Source organism: Equus przewalskii, chromosome 3 (assembly GCF_037783145.1).
Source record: "Equus przewalskii isolate Varuska chromosome 3, EquPr2, whole genome shotgun sequence".
Taxonomy (NCBI): Eukaryota; Metazoa; Chordata; class Mammalia; order Perissodactyla; family Equidae; genus Equus; species Equus przewalskii.
Window position 1 is genome coordinate 66974565 of NC_091833.1, and position 23824 is coordinate 66998388.

At 34.8% G+C, this 23824-nt stretch overlaps 1 protein-coding gene and 1 long non-coding RNA gene across 3 annotated transcripts in view; one reads left to right on the forward strand and one right to left on the reverse strand.

Annotated features, from left to right (window-relative positions):
• The window catches only part of LOC103564528 (uncharacterized), a 107726-nt gene that overhangs the window by 19244 nt on the left and 64658 nt on the right, over positions 1–23824 (reverse strand). The gene's annotated exons all lie outside the window — the stretch shown is intronic.
• Positions 1–23824, forward strand: part of LOC103552782 (transmembrane protease serine 11C-like) — a 65497-nt gene that overhangs the window by 14307 nt on the left and 27366 nt on the right. For both annotated transcript variants that reach the window (XM_008522997.2, XM_008522998.2), the window contains exons 3-5: positions 2375–2493; positions 13647–13714; positions 17538–17701. In XM_008522997.2, the coding sequence (XP_008521219.1) occupies positions 2375–2493; positions 13647–13714; positions 17538–17701 (351 nt within the window). The remainder of the gene's footprint in view (positions 1–2374; positions 2494–13646; positions 13715–17537; positions 17702–23824) is intronic.

Genomic DNA, 23824 nt, shown 5'->3' on the forward strand with positions numbered 1-23824 from the left:
CTGATTTGCCTATATTGAACCATCCTTGCATCCCAGGAAAAAATTTCACTTGATCATCGTATATGATCCTTTAAATGTGTTGTTGACTTCAGTTTGCATATTTTGTTAAGGATTTTTCCAGATATATTTATCAGGGATATTGGTCTATAGTTTTCTTGTAGTGTCCTTATCTGGCTTTGGTATAGGAGTAATGCTGGCCTCATTAAATGAGTTTAAAAGTGTTCCCTCCTCTTCTATTTTTTAGACAATTTTGAGAAGAATTGGTATTAATTCTTCTTTAAACGTTTGGTAGAATTCACCAATAAAACCACCTGGTCCTGAGGTTTTCTGTGTTGGGGGGTTTTGATTACTGATTCAATCTCCTTACCTGTTATTGGTCTGTTCAGATTTAGTATTTCCTCATGATTCAGTCATGGTAGCTTGTATGTTTCTAGGAATTTATCAATTTCTTCTATGTTATCAATCTGTTGGTTCATAATTGTTCATAGTGGTTTCTTATGATCCTTTGTATTTCTATGGCATCAGTTGTAAAGTCTCCTCTTTCATTTCTGATTTTATTTATTCATCTTTTCTCTTTTTTTCTCAGTTTGTCTAGCTAAAGATTTGTCAATTTTGTTCATCTTTTCAAAAAACCAACTCTTACTTTCTTTAATCTTTTCTATTGTTTTTCTTGTCTTTATTTCATTTAATTCTGCTCTGATCTTTGTTATTTCCTTCCTTCTGATAAGGTTGGGCTTAGTTCCTTTTTTTCTAGTTCCTTGAGGTATAAAGTTAATTTGTTTATTTGAGAGTGTTCTTTTTTCTTAATGTAGACATTAATCACTATAAAAGTCCCTCTTAAAGCTGCTTTACCAGCATCCCATAAGTTTTGGTATGCTGTGTTTCTATTTTCACTTGTTTCAAGATATTTTTCCATTTCCTTTTTGATTTCTGCTTTGACTCGTTGTTCAGGAGTGTGTTGTTTAATTTTCATATATATGTGACTTTTCTAGCTTCCCTCCTGTTATTGATTTCTAGTTTCACACCTTTGTGGTCAAAAAAAGATACTTGGTATGATTTCAATCTTCTTAAATTTGCTAAGACTTGCTTTGTGACCTATCATATGATCTACCCTGGAGAAGGATCTCTGTGCCTTTGAGAAGAATGTGCATTCTGCTGCTGTTGGATGGAATGTTGTGTATATGTCTGTTAGGTCCATTTGGTCTAAGGTATGGTTCGAGTCCAATGTTTCCTTGTTGATTTTCTCTCTAGATGATCTATCCATTGTTGAAAGTAGAGTCCTGAACTCCCCTACTAATTATTATATTGTTGTCTATTTCTCCCTTCACATCTGTTAGTATTTGCTTAATATATTTAGATGCTTCGATGTTGGATGCATATATACTTATGACTGTTGTATCTTCTTGATGAATTGACCCCTTCATCATTATATAATGACCTTCTTTGTCTCTTGTTACTGTTTTTAACTTAAAGTCTGTTTTTTCTGATATAAGTATAGCTGCCCCAGCCTGGGTATTATTATTTTTGTCATCTTTTCCAATTTGATCCAAGAAAAATGCTACCTCATTTTTTGCATTTCTTTGATTATTTGTGAGTGTACAGGAAAGATTTTTTCAAATAATAAACTGTAGCCACTGACATGAAGGATTTTCTCAGAAGGTTACAAAATACTCTTACGCCTCAATCTCTTTTTCTCTCTTCTTCCGTTTTGCACCTCTCCTTTCCCCTCTCCTCTCCTCTCTCTCTGTCATTGTGCCCTCCCAGTCTTTAGAGTTGAGGGGTATGATGGGACCTGAGAAAGGTTACCAAAAAATTTAATTTCTACTACATTTGATGTGTTAAAATAGTACAGTCCAAACTAACGCTCAATTTTATCCTTTGCTTCACTCTTCTAAAGCTGTAGATTGAATTCTTAGTTCTATTTACTTAACTTGCAGTATTTATATGTCATACCTCATTTTACTTTCTCCTTTATTCATTTTCATTTCCTAGATACTTCATAAATGATAAAACCTAGGATCCACTGATTTCCCTAAATGTAATTTGTGGTGATCATAAAGACTAAGATAATTATCTATGCTTTAATATAATTTCTTCTCATAGTAAGATATCTTTCTCTAGATTGCCCAAACTTGAAAGCTGGCACATTGAATTCTTACATTAAAAATTCTGAATACATTCTTCCGTAAGACTAAAATTTAGTAAACATTTCTCTGTCAAAGTTATTACAACAATCACCAGTAATCAAAACTACTTAAGTGTTGTTACCTGAAATTTCATCAGAGTATTCTATTTCCCATGATTTTCTAAAGAATATAAGCAGTTACATGATGGGCAAAGTGAGAACTATTTTTTTCTTTTCTCTCCTTCTTAGGGAAGACAACTTTCTATTATCACATCAGCTTTAAAGTCAATAACATTGACTATGACAGCAAGTTTGAAAAACCATATTCACAAGAATATACGGACCTAAATAAAAAGATAGTGTCTTTGGTAAGTTGAAATTTTTTTCTGTGCATTGTCTTTTTAAATGCTATGCTCCTAGAAGTATCAGAATCCTAACAATTACTTTCCAAGTTGGAAATGATTGATAATTTTACACTATTTCTTACCATTATCTTGGTTCTAGATTAGAATAGTCAGTCCTTTCAGAAAGTCAGTTAGAAAACATGTACCGGGAAAAAAACTGTAAGAGGGACACATTTTGAGAATACCAAAGAAAAGCCTAACATGTAAAAGACAATCAACAAATATTTCCAATGTATTAATAAACTAAATGAATAAAATATATCCACCTCCAAGATACCTGACCAAGGCCATGCTGATCCTGCTCCTAAACTACAAAGTCCTTCAGGAAGAGGAATGGCCAATGTAGAAGAGAACATATACACTAAAATAAAGATCATCTTGTAGCTCCTCAGTGTAGAATGAAAATTTTAAAATGTCTACTTAAGAACATGCTTTGTTTTAAGTTAAGCTTTACCTGACTAAAGACCTAACAAAGAGCCTTGATTGCCCCTTACATACAAGGTTCCTTTATCATAGATACCACTCTAATTAGCTCAAATAATTCTATCAACCAAACCAAACTCTGTCAAGAGCAGTGATGGCATCATTCATATTCCAGTTACTCAAGCAGATTTCTGACAGAACATGTTCAGAACTCATCCTATATAACTAAAGCTTGTAGTCTTTCCAGAACATCCCACTACCTCCCAGTTTCTAATAAATTCAGAGTCTTTAAAAGTCTTGAAGTTGTTTTACCATTGCACCGAGAGTTACTATACAGAAAACGGAGAAAGAAAATCTCCAATTTCAGTTTAGATTTATGATAAAAAGAAAATGACAAGGAAGCAATTCAATACAATGGTTAAGAAATAGGATTTAGACTCAGAGTCCTTGTTTAATTCTAAATCTAGCTATTTACTAGCTGTGTGACTTGTACAAGTTACTTAATCTCTCAGAATATGTTTCTTCAACTAAAAATTAGATAAGTACCTATACTATAGGATTGTTATAGGCATTACATATGATGAAATATGTCATGATCTTAGCAGAAGTCCTATTATTCTGCAAGCCCTTAAAAAAAGATAGCCTAAGAAATAATTACCTAAAATAGGAACATAATATTCTTAGTAAATTTAAGTATAAAACAAAATTAATACATAACTTTAAAATAACTCCAAATATCCCACACTAAGAAAATAACCTTTTCTGCTATAAATTGAGATCAACTCATTCAAGTCAATTAACCTATGTTTACTTCACAAGTGAATATTCTAAAACTATCAGTCTTATCATTTATCATATCATCTTAGTTGATCAACCACCAATCCTGAACATCTTGCTTCAGACTCCTTATCAGCCCTTATTTTCATTTGCTAACTCATCTGCATTAAAACAGTCACCAGATATTTCTCATACTTTTTCATTTACAAGCATCAGAGTGCCTGCTTTTACATGCCATTCTTTCTATTTTCATTTAATACAATGCTCCATGTATTATAATTATTACTATGTACGCAACACTCATAAGTACAACACTGGTGATAATAGCATTTACCAAATGGAGCTGTGAATCATTAAACAAATTTACCTATTAGTCATTATTATAATACCTACAGCCTATTTTTCTTTTTCTGATTTCCATTAAATAATTCTTGTGATGATTCACTCTAAAAAGAGGAAAGAAAGTGGACAAAGAGAGATGCTGCTTTACTGTGAATTATAGTTTCTTTAACTACAGAGGATAGGCCTTCATGGGGAACACCTTTATGTTTTAGACATGTGGTTTTCTAGTGAGCAACTCAAAAGAAATCTCTATGTCATTTCTTATTTTTTTCGTAGCTCCCAGCAAATATGATGTCCCATTACGGTGAATAGAAATTCTACAAATTAGGAGTGGAGCAATACCTTAACAATAAAATTAGCTCTAGTAATTGTCAGCACTGGTCTAAGCACTTCATGCATTAATTTATTTGATCCTCACAACATTCCAATTTTTCATATGAGGAAACTGAGGCTCTAAGAGGTTAACTTAACCAAAGTCATATTGCAAGTATGCTTACATGTTTTTTATGATCTATTGTCCTAAAATTAAAGAGCATGCAAATATTATACAATCTTGAACCCATCTCAGATTACATCTACTTCCAAATTCTATGTATTTTTCACATACAAATTCATTGGATTATAGATGACCAAAATGATACCAGATATGTGTAAGGTACCCAAGATTATCCATACAAAACAGGCTGGCTGAGCTCATACATCAAACCACTTACCAGAATGTCTAAGAGGAGGGGGCATCTTCGGTCACCATATAACCAAGGCATTTGTCAAGTAATAAATTTTTCCCTGAGCTAATCTGAACCTGGTATGAACATATCACCTTTAGGTATATGCCTCTCTTTGGGGCAGCATATCAAATGACAGATTATCTATAGAATTTATCAAGATTAGACATATATAATTTTCAAAAGATAATAAAGTGAAAGACAATATTCAGGATTCCTGTTTCATCTAATATGGGTTTGCAACATTTTGGTTTCAGTAAAAAGGATGTGAGCGTTCATCCAGTTTCCTACCCTTCAAAACATATCAGAAAACTAAAATTCCAGCAGTAGTCTAAATTCAAGATTACTGTACTCTCTAATCCAGACTATTTTTAAAACAAAATACTTATCTGAAGTATTATTAAATGGAAATCATTGTACATTAATTTTCTAGCCATGAAGGAATTAAGATCCAAAGTTTATCAAAAAATGCAGCCAACATTACAGAGCTATTATTCACATTTCAAATGATATGAAAAATCTTACAAAAATTACTGATGTACTAGTTTTCTGTAGTTGGGAAACAAGCACAGAAGAAATAAATACTAGACACTCAGGATGTCTGTAGACATGGAGGGGGGTGGTTACTGTAAGATAGCAGAAGGAACCATAGACCCAACTTTCACTCCATATCTGAGAGTACCAGACTAGCAAACATGTGCTATCGAAAGGAGAAAGGAGGATGGAGTGAGGTAAAGAAGTTGGGAAAAGTAGAAATTAAACCCACCTCATATGAAAAAGAAAGATGTGGATTTTGTGATATGTGTCTCTTTTGATACAAATTTCCAATATTGTTCTTCCTTATATTTGGGAAAATACTTAGTTCTGAAATCTCTGCTTAAAGCCCTGCCCAATAGTCCTAAATGGGTTTCTGAAACTTGGCATTTGATTTCAGGTCAAATATCTGACAACCCTTTTCCTACTGGGTGTGCCAAGAGACTGAGCTTCTTAAAAATAGGAATTGCATGAGTGATACTGGAAAAATTCCCATAACTCCACCTTACAGCTTTTTGGAACACCCTAAGACTAAAGCTACTATTCACTCTAAGAATGTCAGGCTTTGGTATTATTTAAGGTGTATGACAACCTTCTCAGCTATTGTGAGGCTTGGGAAGATGAATACAATCAAAAAAGAGATGAAGAAATTAGGGACATTAGAACAAAGTATGAATAGCTAGTGTTTGAAAAAGTGAACAATAACTAAAAGATTACGAGTTTAGCTATACTTTGGTTTGGAGACAGTGCCAGATCAAAAAAAGAATCTATATCATCAATTTATCCACACTTTATTAAACAAATATTATATGCTAGGGTTAGATTTCTGAGTTTATATTGAAGCTCATTTTAAAAAGGAAAAGTATCATTTAGCAGTCCTCATTTTTGGCCCTTAGTCTAGTCTCTTTCCCTACTTTCAGTTCATGATATTCCCATTCTTCCACTCACCTAGTCCTTATATCTTAAAGTCAATTTTGACCCCTTCTTCTGCATTAACTAAGCATTTACCAAATTTTATTAATTATTCCTTCAAAGTGTTTCTAGCCTGATTTCCAAGGCAAGATTGCTGAATAAAAATAAGCATGTATCCCTCATTCTCTCCTTAAATCTCACGGAAATAGAAGAAAAATAAAACAACCCAATGTGCCTAAAAATGACAGAAGTCTTGCCATCAATGGACTAAAAGAGTGGAGAGTTTCTAGAAGATAGAAACTAGAGCTGTGTTTAAGTGTAAAATCTCAGCAACACTGTTGCTGACAGATGCACAACCCCCTGGAGGTAAAGCATGAGCCTCCAAAAGAGTAAGTCTTCCCCACAGAAACTGGGAATGAACCCAAGATCAGAGACAGTGATGATCATGAAAGAAGGCCAGATGTGAGCAATAAATTAAAATTAATTAAGGAACTAGTTATTCTTACAGGAAATAAGATATAAATTAATTTAAAGGACTAAATCAAACATTCTACTAGAATTTCACACCAACATAATAAGAAAAGGAAATAATATATATATATTGAAAAGAATGGAAAAAAGGAAGTTATTTACAGACTATATTACTATACACTTATAATATTCAAGAGACTCAATTGAAAAATTACTGGAAGCAATGATAGAGTTTTGTAAGGTGGCCAAATACCAGACCAATACATAAAAGTAATAGCTTTCTTAATCATCAAAAATAACGAAATATAAAAATCATTATTTTTTAAGTGCCATTTAATAGCAACAAAAAGTATAAAATACACATATATAACCTTAACACAAATTGTATAAAACCTATATGAATAAAACTATAAAATTTCACTAAACAACATAAAATAAATAGAAAAAAAAGCATGTTCCTGTAAGGGAAGACTCACTATTTTAATTATATCAATCCTGTCCAAATTAATCCATAAACTCAGTACAATCCTTTAGTTTATGATAAAGATGTTTACTTCAAGTTCAATAAATAGTGTTGGGACAATAAGCTAGCCAGCTGAAAATATAGGAAGTAATGCTACTCGTGTTTCTGGCATAATCACTCGATAACATAAGTAGTTAGCTTGTAAAAGGTTCTGTTTACTTAATTGAAGAATAGGACTGGTTAAGATTATTTTTCAGGTCATTTATAGATTTAAAATTCCATGAATCTGCGGACTTATTACTATCAATTCTAGGATGCTATTATCTAACCACTCCAACCCAAAATGTTCTCCATGTCTCTGAACACCTACAGAAACCACAGTCTGGGATATTAATTTTGTCACTTACTGTGTCTTTTATTTGCAGCTACAGGTATTCTCCTGTATCTCTTGCCCCAAGTGTCTCCTCAAGGACAGAGACAAGTCAGTATGAGTATATTCAAATAATATTTAAAAAAAAAGAAAAAGAAGACAAAAGTCAGGGGAGAGGGAGTTAAGAAGTAGAGAGACAAGGAAAATGATGAACAGCTTATAGAGAAGAAGGTAGATTTATGAATCACCAGAAATATGTCTGCAACCTGAGAGTTAAAGCTAGAATTATTGTGAGCAGATAAGTACCTATATTATTCTCTCTTTCAGTATGATTCTCTTTTCCATAGGAAACAAGATACTGTAATACTATTGCTCTCCTAGTTTGCGCTACAATATTTCATGGTCTTTTCTTCAGAGATATCATTAGCTAGCTCACACACCATCATGTTCTAAAAACATTGCTCTTGACTCTGTGTTCTCCAGCATCATTTCCCTGCTCCCTTTGTCAGTAAAATTTTGTTGAAAGAGTTGGATATGTTTGCTGTTTCCACCTCTTTATCAACTGTTCTTACCTTAATTCAGTGCAGCTGGAATTCCTTTCTCTCCACCCCATTAAACTACTCTTACAGAGGTCACCAAAGACCTGACTGTTGCCAAATCCAAAGGTCACTTCTCACTTGAACTTCTCATCTTTACTTTTCTCCCTTCCTGAAAGCTTTTCTCTCTTTGTTTTCCGGGACCTCTCCCTCTCCATATTTTCTTCATCTCTAGCTCCCTTTCCCAGCTGCCTTTGCTGGTTCTTTATCATCTGCAGAGCTCTAGATATAGTTCTCCACTGCAGTGTCCAGAGTCGTCCCCGACCCCCAACTCCCTTCTCCATCTTTCCCATTCCTTCTATCTTCTCCTCTCTTCTCTATCTATACTCCCTCTAACAAACTCACCCAACCTTTCTGTCTAAATGCCATCTACAATGATGACTCCCAAAAGAGAACACTTTCTTGATCTTCACCCCAAGACTTATTCCCCACCCACAGTCTTACCCATCTCAGTAAACAACACCAAAATTAACCCAGTTGCTCAACCTAAAAACTTAACAAAGGAATTCTCCTCTCAACCAACAAATCAGCATTCTATTGGCTCCATCACCAAAATATAGCTTTAATATCCTTAACTGCAGCCCTTTCATCTTTCTTGCTTTAACTCCTACAATTGCCTCCTAAGTGGGTTCTTTGCTTTCACCTAATCTCCCTATAATCTGCTCTCCACACAGTAGCTAAAGTGATTTTTTAAAAATGAAAATCAAATCACATCACTCACCAGCTTAAAAACCTTCCAAAGACTTTCAAGTTCACTCATATTTATATAAAGATATAAACATTAAAAATAAAAGGTACAAAACATGCATAAATGGAGGAAGAGGATCAAAACATACAAAATGATTTTTTTAAGTACAGATTTCTTTTTTCTTTTATGCTTATTTTTCTCCATTCCCCCTCTCCCTTTCCACATATCCCCCAAACTCTACCTCAAAATAATCTGTATTAACAGAATAGTGTGTATCCTTCCTTATTTTCCTCCTTGATTGTATTAACGTATATAGCAAAACAAAAGACATAGGGGTGCTTGTCAGTATTTTACCAAAATGGGTTCACATTATACACAATTTTATAAAACTTGTTTGCTTTTCTCAGCAGTATCTCACAGAAATTCGTCCAAGTCAATATAAAGGTCTAATGTATTTTTTTCAATGACCGCGTAATATTCTTTAGTGTGGATGTAGCACCATATATTCAATCCTTCCCAATTTATAGGCATTTACTTTGTTGCCAGGTTTTGAATAATATAACCAACATTACAAAAAATATCCTGCTACTTACATCCTTATATTGATATACATTTAAATGGTTTCTAGACTGATTTCTTAATCAAATGCGGATTTTAATTTTAAGAACTGTTGCCAGACTGCTTTCCAAAGAGTTGAAATACTTCACATTTCCACTAGTAGTGTATTTGAGTACTCTTCCTGCATCCCCAACAACAGGTACATTCACACTTTTTACTTTGTGTTGGTTTAATAAATGTATATCATTGTTACTTTAATTTGCATTTCCCTGACTACTGGTGAGGTTGAGATCTTTTTCTCTACATGATGCCCATTGGGTTTGCTCATGTGTGAATTTCCCATTCACATCCTTTGCTAGTATTTCTTTTGAGTTGTATGTCTTATCCTTGTCAACTTGTAAAAATCTCTGTAAATTACAGATGTTAATACTTTCTCTATTGTTTGCATGAAAGTATCTTCCCAAATGTACTTTTTACCATCTGACTATTTACGTGGTCTTATGTCTACTTTATTTTTAATTTTCTGAATTTTCTGTCTTGATTGAAATGATTTCCCCAGCCCATAGAATAAGCGTATTCAGTTTCCTAGGGAGCTTCCGCACCCCCCCCCCCGACTTTTAAGTCTTTCTCTATATGGAAATAGCTTTAGTAAAAGATAGGGTATTTTCTTTCAGGTATAGATAGCCAGTTGAGCTGGCACTATTTATTAAGTAATCCAGCCTATCACAATGATTTAAAATGCCATCCCTGTTATATCCTAAATCCCCATATATTCTACGACCTATTTTTGGATTCTATATTGAGTTCCATATTAATTGTATTGTATTTCCTTCTCATAGCATCATTTTCAATAGTCTTTCATCCCTTCATTTGCAAGTATGATTCTTTCAAATAATAGATAACTGTTTTGTTTTTGAATGCAACTTGACAGATTCTTTAAGGACAAAATTTTGTCTATTCTCATTAATTGTAACAAGTAATATACATGATTTTATTTCTCCAGTTTGCTTTAAGGAAATAAAATATTTTATTTTTTTTGCTTTCTTTTCCTTATTTTTGCTGATTTAAATTGTTTTTCATTCTATTTTTTTCTTTTGAAAATTTCAATATACTTAGTTAATAGTTATCCTTCCTAAAACTCAAAATTAGATGCTATTTTTCCACTATTATGAAAAAAAATTATTAGCCCCATCAAAACATCATTTTCCTTCCCTAACCCTCAACCCAAGAAGAGAAAACCTTAAACATACTTTCACTTCTGTCCTCTTCCTTTTCCATTCCACACTCCTGATAAGGCTTTTTAAGACTTTTATTTCCCCTCCCTCCTCGGCCCTCCTTTCCTATTCCTATTAACTAGATTTTGCTGAGATAGTACCTCAAGTTCTAACCTATTATTAGGATGTTTCTTAAAGTATGTGGCTTCTACTGCAAGCATTTAAATTATACATTCACTGTATTGAACTCACACACACCCAAATTTCATTGCTCACCATTTATTTCCTCTCCTCTTCATATTTCCTTCTATTGAAATCTCAATTCTGATTTATATCTTGCTTTACTAGTAAGAGTCCTTAGTCATGTATTTTTCTCAGTTGTGATATGTGAATGATATTCTATTATATGTGATATGTGAATGATATTATTATTAAATCCTTGAACATTCATAAGTATCTTTCCTTTACTCTAACTTGAGATTATATCTTGACTGGGAATAGGATTGTTGAATTGTCAGTTTTTTCTCTCAGAGTATGAGGATATTATTCCACCAGCTTCCAACTTCAAATGTTAGTGATGAAATATCTGATTATATTTCTTCTATCAATGTATTTTTTCTTCTATATGAAAATTTGTAGAAATTTTTCTTCATATCTAAAATTCAAAAGTATTCCCCAGCATCAAACCTGCCTGAAACTCAGTCTACCCCTTTGAATCTGCAGAATTTGGTCTTTATTTAATTCAGAACCATTTGCTCCCATTATTTATTATTATTTTTTCCTCCATCTCTTTCTTTTTCTCTTTCAAACTTCTATTATTTATAGCCACTTCTCCTGGAATTATGCTCTATTTTGTTTCTTTTCACTCATTTTTTTCTTCTTTTTAAATTTTACTATTTTAAGGCGTTTATTCTATTTGGCATTCCAGGCCACAAATTTGGATCTCAAGAGTGACAGTCATCTTTTTAAATTGACTTATTAAATTTATTAACTTGAAAATCGTGGGTTTTAGTACCACATAGTCTTTCTTGCTATGCCTGAGTGTTCTCATGTGTGCTTTTTTGCCATTGTTGTTTAGGTGGCTATCTGTTTCCTCCAAAAGTTTTGTTTTGATGAGCACCTGATGTGTTTTATTTCCTTTCTCTGGCTTCTTGTCTCCTTTATTTGTGTTATCATTTTTCCTTCTTGGCTTAATGGGACCACTGTCTTGTTGGCAGTTCTATAAGATGGAAGGTGATATGTTCATAAATTTTGTAGGCTGAAGTTGTGCAGCAGGCATTCTACCTCTTCATACCAAGGCCACAGGAGGGAGTCTTCCAGCTCCCCATTTTCTGCCCACTACTAGCCTAGCCTCAGGAGCAAGGAGGCTTCAGCCCTCCTTTTCAATTCCTTCTTGGACTTTCTGGGGCCATGGAAACCCACTCACGTGGCCCAGTGTCAACTCTATCCCTGGCCTTCCACAAACCTCTGTTGGCCAGGCTCTTTCCAGGGCTTGTTGTGATTCTATTCTTGCACAGGGCTCTCAGACTGTTCTCTTGGTTCTTCTCTGATCCATGAAAAAGGTAATTCCTGATCACTTCCCTGATTCCAGGACTCCCATAAAACCCAATCCCACTTTACCCCAGGAAAGGTAGATATATTGGAATTGGGAATAGAAGAAAAATACAGTACAGTTAGTTACCATCTTGTCAGGATTTTTCCATTCACTATATTTAGGAATAACAGCCAAACCCTTTACCATGGCCAAGAAGGCTCTCTGTAATCTCATCCCCATCTACCTGGGCAACCTCAATTTATATACTCTCTCCCTCGCTCACTTTACTTGAGTCACAACAGCTTCACTTCTGTCCCACAAACATACCAATCTCATTCTTACCTAGGACCATAGCAGCTGCTATTCCTTCTCCTCTGGATTCTCAACTTTTCATCTTTTAGGTCTCATTCAAATGTCACCTCTTCAAAGAGGCCTTATTTGATCATTCAAATACTGTTTCCTGAATCACTCCATCATACTTCTTTACATTTTTTATATCACCTAACACTGTCTCAGATTATCATATTTATATATTCCTTTCTTAGTCTGCTTACTGTTTCCTCCATTGTATCTCCAAGAAAGTATGGCTCTATCTAATTTGATCATAGTTTTACTTCAATATATATTTATTGAATAAGTTAACACATTTCAATTGCTTTGGAGCAAGAGGAAAAATATAAATTAAATCTTTGCAATTCCAATAATGAGTCACTGTTTTTGAAGGTCTGTCTTTACCAAAGTAAAAGTCATGGGCAGTGCAATTTGTTGTCTGGTGCTCTATAAAGGTCCTACTGTGGGAAATCATTTATTAGGTGGAGATCAGGAGCAGTTGAGAAAATAATTCTTATATAAAATTTCTCTAAAAGGTTTCTATGTATCCCACTTTGAACTCATCAGTAGCATATAATTGAAAGAGCAGAGAAAATACTTTGCAGTCCAGGCATGAAAGGGGGTTGCCATAGTACAAAATTAAAAAAAAGAAAAGAAACAGCTCCTCCTTCTGGGGACATTTCTGTTAAGTTTTATGGCAATGATGTTCAATAAAAGGCTGAACATGGAAGACAAACTCTATCAGTTGGTCCTTTGAATTCACCTCTTCAAAATAAATATTCTGCCCTATCATGCTACTGTTAGAAAGCAAATATTTTTGCCTCACCTTGCCACACAATTTATTGATTTAAGAACAGTTGTGAATGAATTGAGCTAGTATAAAGACAATTTTCAAAAAGACATGTTTAACACACATTGCATCATTTTATTAAATGGGTCACAATCTAGAGAAATTTTAACCCTATGTATTTGACCATATTAAGGAATTATTTAATTCCTAGAATGTGGGCAGTAGTAAAAAGAAACTGGTTGGCAATTTACTGATAACTAGTGAAGCTGAATGATGGGTACATGGGGTTTGTTATACTATTCTATTTGCTTTTGTATATATTTGAAGTTCTTCACAATGAAAACTTAAAAAAAGAAAACATAAGTCATTATTCATTTCCTTTTTTAACAGATAAATGAAACATTTCATGGATCAAAACTGAGAAGACAGTATGTCAAATCTCAAGTTGTCCAAGTAAGGTATGTAATAGCCTGAGAGGCACAGAGAAAAAACATTTGCCCCTTGCCTTCATATCTCATACTCAACAGAACATCTTTGTTTGGTATACATTTGGAAGACTGAAATAAATTTGAATTTGGAGTTTCAAAACCACTAGCATTTTCAAATGTGAAAGAAGGTATTGAAGGTCTATTGGAAAATTATTAAATCAGAACCAAGAATTGTGGCTAATTGTGAATATTAAGGAAAGGTTAAATGGATTTGTTTTTTATTTGAGGGCACAAAGTCAAAAAAGCAAATCTAAAATCAGGAGATAATTTCAACATAAGACTAGAATGGGTAAAATGAGAGCCATGTACAGAATGTCTGACCCAGGAGTGGCAAACTTGTAGCTAATGGGCCAAATCTAGCTTAGAATTGTGGGTTAAAAGCAAAAGTTGGAAAATTTCACATAAAAAACAGAATTTTCAGAATGTGTTGAAAAATCAAAAGATCTGACAATTCAGGGCCCACATTCCCACATGGTAACAACAGGCTAAAACTGAGGCTGAACAGTTTGCAGCAGTCCCTAATACTCACACAATGTGTGCATATGTACTTATACCCAACTAGCTTCACTCTTTGCCTTACCTCCCCGGCCCCTCTAGAAATCCAATTCTACAGCTATTGTCTAACAGTGAAGGCATTGATCCAAACATTGGAATCTGCCTCTCCCTAAAGCTAGAACTTGTGCTATTTTATTTTCTTGGGTTTTTTTTTAAATAATCCATGCTCTTAACTTGTACCCCCGGAGAACTTTATTTAACCTGATAACAAACCTGTATGATATGTATATATTACTTTTATATTTTATAGCTAAGGAAACTGAAGCAAAGGTAGGTTAAGTGACTTGCTAAGGTCACACATTTAATAAATAATAAAGGTATAATTTGAATTCAAGCAGCCTTGTCTAGATTAGTGCATCAACTTGTCTAATTGTCATCTTTCACTTCTGCTCCACTACAATCCATTCTACACACAGCAATCAAAATGAATTGGAAGAGCACATTGTCCCCCTACTTAATATCCTCTGACAGTTTCTCACAAATTCCAAACTCCTTATATAGCCCACATGACTCTACCTGATCTGGCCCTGCCTCTGACCTCATCTCATGCCATCGTCCTCACTCATGACTTTATATCCACACTGACCTGCTATTATTCTTCCAATAAACGTGCCAAATTTTTCCCAAAACAGGGCTTTCAAAGCATAAATTGCACCAGACAACATTAAACAGACAAGGAAGACTTTATTGAAGGCTACTGCAATAGGGTACATATGCTAGAACTAAGTCTTAACTCCCCGAAAACAAAGGGTACTAGGGTTTTTAAAGGCTGGGGTGAGAGAAAGATCTTAGGCCATCTGTGTTTGATAATTGGCTTTGCCAAAGAGAAATAAACTGCTCATATCTTCATGACAGGAGGTAGTTTTACAACTTGAAGCAAGGTGCCCACCAAAGTGAAGCTTCCATCTTCCCACGGAAATTGAGAGAGAGAGGCACTATTTCCTTTGACGGTTACATTTCAAAAAGATGGCTTCCAGGTCCTTGAGACAGACATTTCTGGGGTTGTAAAACTGACAAAAGACTTAAAGATTTACAGATAGTTCAAAGGAGAAGAGAAAGAATTTACAATTACAAATTTTCTAAAGGAAATGTTCTAAGAAAAGGAAAATCAGTGGCCTAGAGTCAGGAGAAAGCCATCTAATGCTGAATAAAACTGAAGGAAATGTTAAGGCTATCTTGGTCAGGGCCTTTGCACTTGATGTTCCTTCTTTCTAGAACATTCCTTTCCCAGATTTTAGCATGACTCACTCCTTCTTGTCATTAGGATCTCACTTCAAAGAGGTCTTCTCTGAAGCTGTCTATAATGTTTCCACCTCTACCCTTCAAGACATTGCTCTATTTTCTTCATAGCACTTACCTTGAAGATTATTTTATTTCTTTGTTTTCTTGTTTATCTATCTCTTCTGCTAGTATGAGAGCAGGGACCTTGTGATCTTATACCCTGATAGCTGATGTAGCTCTGGTACCTAGAACTCTGTCTGTCATATTGCCTGAACTCATAAACATTTGTTAAATGAATGGATGAATTGAAAGTTCAGGAATGGGGAAAGGAAAACTGCTTGTGGCAAAGAATTACAGGCATTTGTTATATCAAACTGAAGATTATTTTATGAGTCAAGAGGATGTTAAATTAAAATAACTTTTAGTTCATATCTTCAGTAGAAAAGAGGATCATATGACCCTAATGATGTCATATTAAGAATCCATATGTTGGGGCCAACCCAGTGGCACAGTGATTAAGTTCACATGCTCCACTTCGGTGGCCTAGGTTTCACAGGTTCAGATCTTCAGCACAGACCTACATACCACTCATCAAGCCATGCTGTGGTGGAGTCCCACATACAAAATGGAGAAAGATTGGCACAGATGCTAGCTCAGCAACAATCTTCCTCAAGCCAAAAGAGGAAGATTGGCTACAGATGTTAGCTCAGGGCCATTCTTCCTCAAAAACAAAAAAAGAATCTATATGTCTATATTTAGTTTAGTTTTAGATTGTTATCTGACCCAGGAGAAAAGTTCAGAGTGGCATCCATGATTAGACAAAATCTTTAAAATAAACAGAGTAATATGACATGTCCTTGTCTATTCCATAAGAAGTAAAGGATCAACAAGATCAACAAGAATAGATTAGCATTGCACCTGCATAAAAGCAGAAGAGGTGAGAGTACTTAGTAAATTGACATGTAATTACTAAAGACTTAATACAAAGGAAATAAAGATAACACATGTATAGTGCTCAAAGGAAAAGCATCTGGTGTACCTACATCGTAAAACAAAGTAATGAGTGATATAGAAATTAGCTAACCCATTTATTTAGAATTATCCTGTAAAAAAATAATTGAAATAATGAGGCTTTATAATCAATCAGAAAATCTTGGAACTTGGCCATGGTTTTCGTTTTTGTTCATGAATGTTATGAAGGTTTGGGAGTGTATGTTTTCAGGCACTTTCTTGAGGCACATAGAGCTCTGGGGTTGTTGTGGATTTTCAAATGCACAACTGCAGAGAAATGCCTAGGAAGAGGTGAGGAGGCACAGAAACAGAGAGTAGAACAGAGGAGACATTCCCTCAAGTCAGTAGTAGTTACTCCCTTTTAAAACTTCTGGTTTATGCATTTGCATCTTCAAGTCAGAATTACAAATAAATTAAATCCAGTCTAACATTTTTGGTCAGTCATGATTTCCACCAGATGAGAGAGAACTGGCCCACTATTGCAAATTGTGCCTCCAATAAAAAAAATAAAAATTAAAAATAAAGATAATAAATGATTCACCTTACCTATTACATTTCGTTATTTACTCTTGGCCCTTCCCACAGAGTTCATAGTGGATTTAACACACAGATACAGTTATACTAATAAGTAATTTTTGTACAGCTCTCTGAAATTTTCAAAATACCTCTATATACATTATCTTATATGGTGTTTATAATAACCCAGTAAATAGTATTATCATCTCCACCATAGAGATGAGGAAATTTAAGTACAGAGAGTGCCAACAGCTTGCTGTAGTCAAGGAGTTGGCAAACAATGAATGTAGAATACAAACCCAGTTCCTCTGAGTCTAAATTACCCTTTATTTACTGTTCACTATGTCCATAAAGTGCCATTTCCACTGCCTTGGGAGGAACTGGAATAGCTGCCAGGAGCTCTGCTTAACAAAGGATAGAATGACTCAACTAAGAGTGATCGAGGCTCAGTAATAAAAGCATAATTTATTTGTCTGCTTCTGTTCTGCAGCCCAGCCAAAGGGAAAGTAATTATACATGCCATGCTGAAATTTGAATCCTGTTGTAAAAATAATGCAGGAAAATTTTGGGATAGAACTGAAACCATTTTACGTCAGAAGCTAAAGGGTGAAACTGGGTCTTTTTGTATAGATTCTTCTTCATTCAAATTTTCAGGTAAGCCTTTTCATGTATGGTAGAAAACAGTTTTCATCTTTAATTTGAATGTGTTTTTTTGTTGTGCAAATGAAAACCACACTTCTTTCTTTAAATATCATTTCATAGAGAATGATAATTTTTTTCAACCACTGTTAAAGTAATCAAGGTTCATATTAATCAATTTCCTGATATAATCTCATCCTTCTATCCTTGGGACTAAACCTTAATTGATGAGTTTAAAAAAAAAGGAATGAGGGTCCCAAATAATGTCTTTGCAAAACAAGGCAGCCTTAAACTCTTAAATCTTGTGGCTTGTTCTGTGGGTCATGGTTTCTCCCTCAATTCTTTTGGATGTCTCAAGAATCTAGACTCCTAAATTCCAGAATTGAGTTTGAATCTCTTTAACATCAAACTTACTTCTTGATAGGCCTTTAGTGGACTTTGCCTCTCTCACTCTTACGTACAATCTAGTTCTCATTCTTGGTCATCTAAAAATATTGTGAAAGACAGCTTCTAAAAGGTAGGGACAAATATCCCTCCATTCTCAGGATAATGAGCATCTCTCTGGCCTTGATAAAAGTACAGCCAATGCCTGGCACAGCTAATCTAGGCTATCAGTTCTCTGCTACAGCAAATTTGACCAAGGGCCGAAAAGCATCTCTACCCCTACAGCAAGGACTAAAAGGACTAATGTTCATGAAAAAAAAATCTAGGCCAAGCTTTTATTTGCTTGGAACATCAAAAGGATCAAAAAGCAAAACTTAAACATGCTTCTCCTGGATAAGAAGCCATCATGTTGTTGAAATGTGACTCTCTTCGGGTTATATTAGATGCTTTCTCTTAGAATCTTCCTTCTCACACAGGTATGTGTGGTAACCACGAAAGAACACAGAGAAATAAAGCAGCTCTCCAATTTATAGAGAATTTGCCACCGAAGATATATTTTGGAAACTTCTCTGCTAAAAACATGAACTCACATAGTAAAGAAAAAGCATTATATTACCAGTATTCCTCCAAACTTTAAGAACACTATGTAGGAGCCCAGGAAAACAGACTTTCTGGGGGTCTTTTCCAGACTTTTGATTTTTCTCAGTAGTTTTATTTGCTACAGTGCCATCCTACAATTTTCTGAAAAGCAGTGACCATTAAGTGTAATGCACTTAAGTAAGGATGGATGGTACTTTGGTATTGTCTTAGCCTCTGACTGTTGCTTAGAAACTCCCTTTCCCTCCTTTTTCACCTCTCATAAGAAGCTAGATGCCTTGTGACAGTGACTGGGGCTCCCAGGAGCAGGATCAAACCCAGCAGCCAACTGGGCCAGTCCTCCAAAACCACAATGAAATGGGTTGACACAAAGCTCTTACTGATTCAAGATGGCTCTTACTGAAACGGATTGTGAATCTTCACTGGTCACCACATAAATGGGTCTCTGGCTTAGGGAGCTAGGAAAAGCTTACTTAGGTAGTCAAGGTTGCTGTCACAGCATCTTATTGAACAGCCTGACCGTCTTATGTTGCCTGTTTAGTTCAGTTGCTTAGAGCATGCTCCTAAGTACATCAAGGTTGTGCACTTCATTTTCATACAAGCTGCTTAACAGAGAGGAAAAAGGCACTACTTCCTACAGCTGTGACTTGGACATTATTGGCCAGTGCTATTAGTTACAATGAATGGCCAAATACAGCACCAGTAATTATTGTTCTTAGAAAGAGACAATATAGCCTAATGGTTAAGGTCACGGGTCCTACTATGAGATTTGAATCCCAAGTCCTCTACATACTAGCTATGTGACTTTGGAAAAACTACTTAACATTTCTGTGCCTCAGTCTAACCTTCTCACCACGAGAATGATGATAGCAATAAAAAATACAACAGGGGCCAGCCCTGTGCCTAGCGGTTAAAGTTCTGCCCCCTCCGCTTCAGCAGCCTGGGTTCATGGGTTCAGATCCTGGGTGCAGACCTACTCTACTCATCAGCCATGCTGTGGAGGCATCCCACATTCAAAATAGAAGATGATTGACACAGATGTTAGCTCAAGTCTAATCTTCCTCAAACAAACAAAAAAAGGAGGAAGGTTGGCAACGGATGTTAGCTCAGAGTGAAACCTCCTCTCCAAAAAAAAACTTCCTATGGTTGCTGTGAGTATTTCAAAGACCTAATACATATAAAATGCTTTAAAAAACAGGACTAGTACAGAGTAAGTATCATTAATTGTTAAGTTATTATCAGGAGTCAAAAAACACTCAAAATGTATGTCCTGTGGATTGCACATTTGCAAGTCAACTATATATATATATACATATATATGACCACTATTACATATAACATACTATTATTTTTATTAATATTCCTTCCCCTACCCTCCCCCAAACCCCAATTTCAGGCTGCACTATGGGGGAGGGGGAAGGAACTGGAGGTTTTCCCAAGGGAGAATGACCTCCCAAAGCACTAGTGCAGTAAGGGCATTCTGCCTCCCCATTCCTAAACCCCCACCCCAAACAAATCACTTTATCTAACAGAGCCTTAGCTTCTTCATCTTTAAAAAGATTATGGTTTACATACCTCATGGCATTTTTTTCTGGAAAAAACAAAGCACATACATCTAAAGCCCTTAGCACAGTGCCTGGGATGGAGCAGTCACTCAAATAGTAACCAAGATAGACTTTCTTCTCTATATACACTATGCAAAGGAATATTTTCCCAGCATCGTGGTTATTCTTTTGATAACTGTGTACTTGGATGCTTACTGTGCAGCCAACTGAATCTTAGAAAACGTATCTGTGTGCTTTTTATATACGGATTTAAAGCAGGGCAATAGCCCATTTAAAGAGATTCCACGAACCTCAGGGATGACGTAAATCAGCGGCATGTGAACCGAGGGATAAAAATTACTGCTCTTATAGAAATAGAAAGTTAACCAACTAAAATACCCATTAACATTTCAGCATTTAATAACTCCACCTACCACAGGAAAATTGATTTATTTAACTCTTAGTTATAATACTAAATCACTACCAAGAAAAGTTTAAAATCATCTATTATTGGCTTAATATATTTATTCATTTAATCAATAAATACTGACTGAATACTGACTATGGCCCAGGAAATTTAGATAAAATTCTAACTTACTAGCTATTTTTGGTTTATGATAATATTAAATTCATTTTCTTTTCCTATGCACATATCAAATGATACTAAAATGAGAATCCATAAAGGGTATTGTTTGATAATTCTTTAAAAATTTGCCATGGATCATCACAACTAAAAATAAAAATCTCACAGAATTTCTGCTTAGAATTTGTATTCTCCATAACTGCCATGTATGTTATGTAGCCCAGATCAATGGCAAAATCAGGAATAGTGAAAATGGGTTACTGGTTTCTGGTCCAGATCAAATGCATGAAAATTCATGGCACAGTGGACATTTAGAAGACTTCAGAGTTGGAAAAGACTTTAGAGATCTCTGGTCTGGTTCCCTCCTTTACAGGTAAAAAAGATTTAATGAAGTAAAGTGATTCATCCAAAGTCATAAAATAAAGAATGGGCAGACGCAAGACTTGAACCCATGTCTTTGGATTCCGAGTGCACTGTGCATTCTCTACACTGTTTTACGAATCGATTTAGAACTAACCGCTGTGCTAAAAATCTGCTTAAGTTTCAGATTTAAAGTTCCTAGTGAAAAAACATCTACACCTTCTTTTTTCAAATCTGTAGTTAATCATTCCAAATCCAAATCTTTTAAACTCTGTCCTCAGTTTTAACATGAATGAAGAAAGAATGTAAATCCATATACAACTTGAAAAATTGCTGACACAAGTTAAAATTAAATATTATCAAATTTTACTTTTAATAATTATGAAGTACTTGTACAGATGCTTTGCTAAGCACTATTGGGAATTCAAAGAAAAAACAGAATACTGTCCCTCTCAGCAAAAAAAGCCTACATACACTGAAGTTCACACTGAGTTAGCACATACAAGACGAAAGGCACAATTAGTATCATTATTTGACAAATATACTTTAAGTTTATTTAGTATAAACAGTGTGATGTGGATTGAACCTAATCCTGTCATCATTTGGTAAAATCAAGCAGTGACTACAAATTGCTAAATGAGAACAGGTGAAAGCTGGTTTTTGTCAACATGCCCAAAGCCCTGTATTTCTCAGTCCACTGGTCTTTACACTCTTGTTACTACTTTTGGCCAACAATCCCAGTCAAGGTCAGATTCCTTTGACATAGCTCCCAAAGAAGCCTGTTCCTTTCCTTCAAAGCATGTTCTCTGGTTTTAATTATATATTCACTAAAGTGATTATTTCATTACTGACTGTCTCTCCCAACAGATCATAATCTCCACGATAGCAAAGGCCATGTCCATTTTTCTTCACCATTATATATTCATAACCTAGCACAGGGCCTGGCATATAGCAGTAAAAATTTTGGGGTGAATTAACGAATTCCGTAATACTAAAGCTGCAAGTGAAAACCAGAATGAGAGATATATATAGCCTTTCTCAACCAAAGTTTCACAAAAGAATTAAGCTCTTAAATAGAATGTATGAGTGACTATGTTTTCTGTTCTTCCAAGGATGATACATAGTTAGTACTATTCCAGATGCACAGGAGAGAAGTTCACTCATTTCATAATAATGAAGCCCCCTAGGACTTTACAGCTTGATTCTCTTCCAGAACCCCAGTTGAGGAGGGCTTATGGCTAGTGTGGCACATGTATGCTACAAGTAGACATTACTACCCTCAGATTTAGGAGGTAAAAAGTGCTTGAATTATACCATGAACATAATGTGTGATTTCATTTTCCACTCACTCTTGAAGTCCATGAAAAATGACAAAGCTACCACCTTCCAGGGTACTAAAAGAATCAGTATTTCAGTGAGAAATCAACGTTTTCTCCATCAATTCTAAACGAAGTAGATCAGAAGATTTTCAAATTAACTAGTTAGCATCAAACCTATAAAAACCATTGATGATATAGTTTTCTCCTGCCCATGAAAGAATTATTTCCTGAAAAATCTCTCAAAAGTCAAATTCCTTAACCTAGTACTATTGACTTCAGTGGGGAAAGGTTTTATGCAATCTGAAACCTCCAAATTTATATTCATTTATGCTTAAACAATATCACGCTCCTTTAAAATAGAGATGATAACCTCAGTAGTTAAAATTAGTTAACAAAATCAGTTTTCCTTATTAACTGTTTTATAATAAGACTAATTACTTGATCTAGTTATTTTATGGCTTGACAATCAAAACAGAACATATACATGATACTTAACGTTTATATAATTCAAACTTTAATGCAAAAAAACAAGAAAAAGACAAGTAAAGCAATGCAAGTGATATCTCACCAAATAAGCTGACCTCACAGCATGATGCACTTAACCATCACTGCTATAAACTATCAAGTCAAGAGCTAAGAAGAAAATCTAACACTAGACTAGATGCACCAACTACACAGCCGCAAGGATGACCACATGGTGGCTCTCTCCTGAAGCTCTAGAAGGAAAAATCCAAGTCATTCCTTGTAAAAACAAAGAAACGCCTCATAAACTGAAATGAAGGATTTAATTGAAATGCCTTATAAAGTTGAATGCTCATATCTTTAATTGGCATATTTAAGCGTATGACTGTAATTTGTTTTAAAAAATAATCATTTCCTACACAAAAATGCTTTGTATACACTGGTATACTTAGCCAAGTATTCAATAGGTATGAAAAATATCTTAAATACTTATGTTAAATCATAATTGGTTAAAATAAAAACTCAAATTATGTAGGAGTAATAGAAAGAATAATAACACACACCTCCATACATGAGGATGACGATCCTGACCCACTATCAAGAGTTTTACAAGAAGAATGAAGCTCTGGGCTGGCACTCATTTGTGAGCAGCTGGCCAACACTGAGGTATGGATTATTTTAGTAAAACACACCTTTCTCATGTGGCTTCATCCTGAGACAATGCATGGCTTCATTTACAATATGCTTTAAACTACTAAACTAACCAATCATTCTTTGATAAAATCCTACAGGACATTTTTTAAAAGCACATTATTGCCCAGAGTGCCCTTTTTTAATCAAGAGCCATTCTTCAGCTCTATAAACCTGTTTTATCAGCAAAATCTTTCTT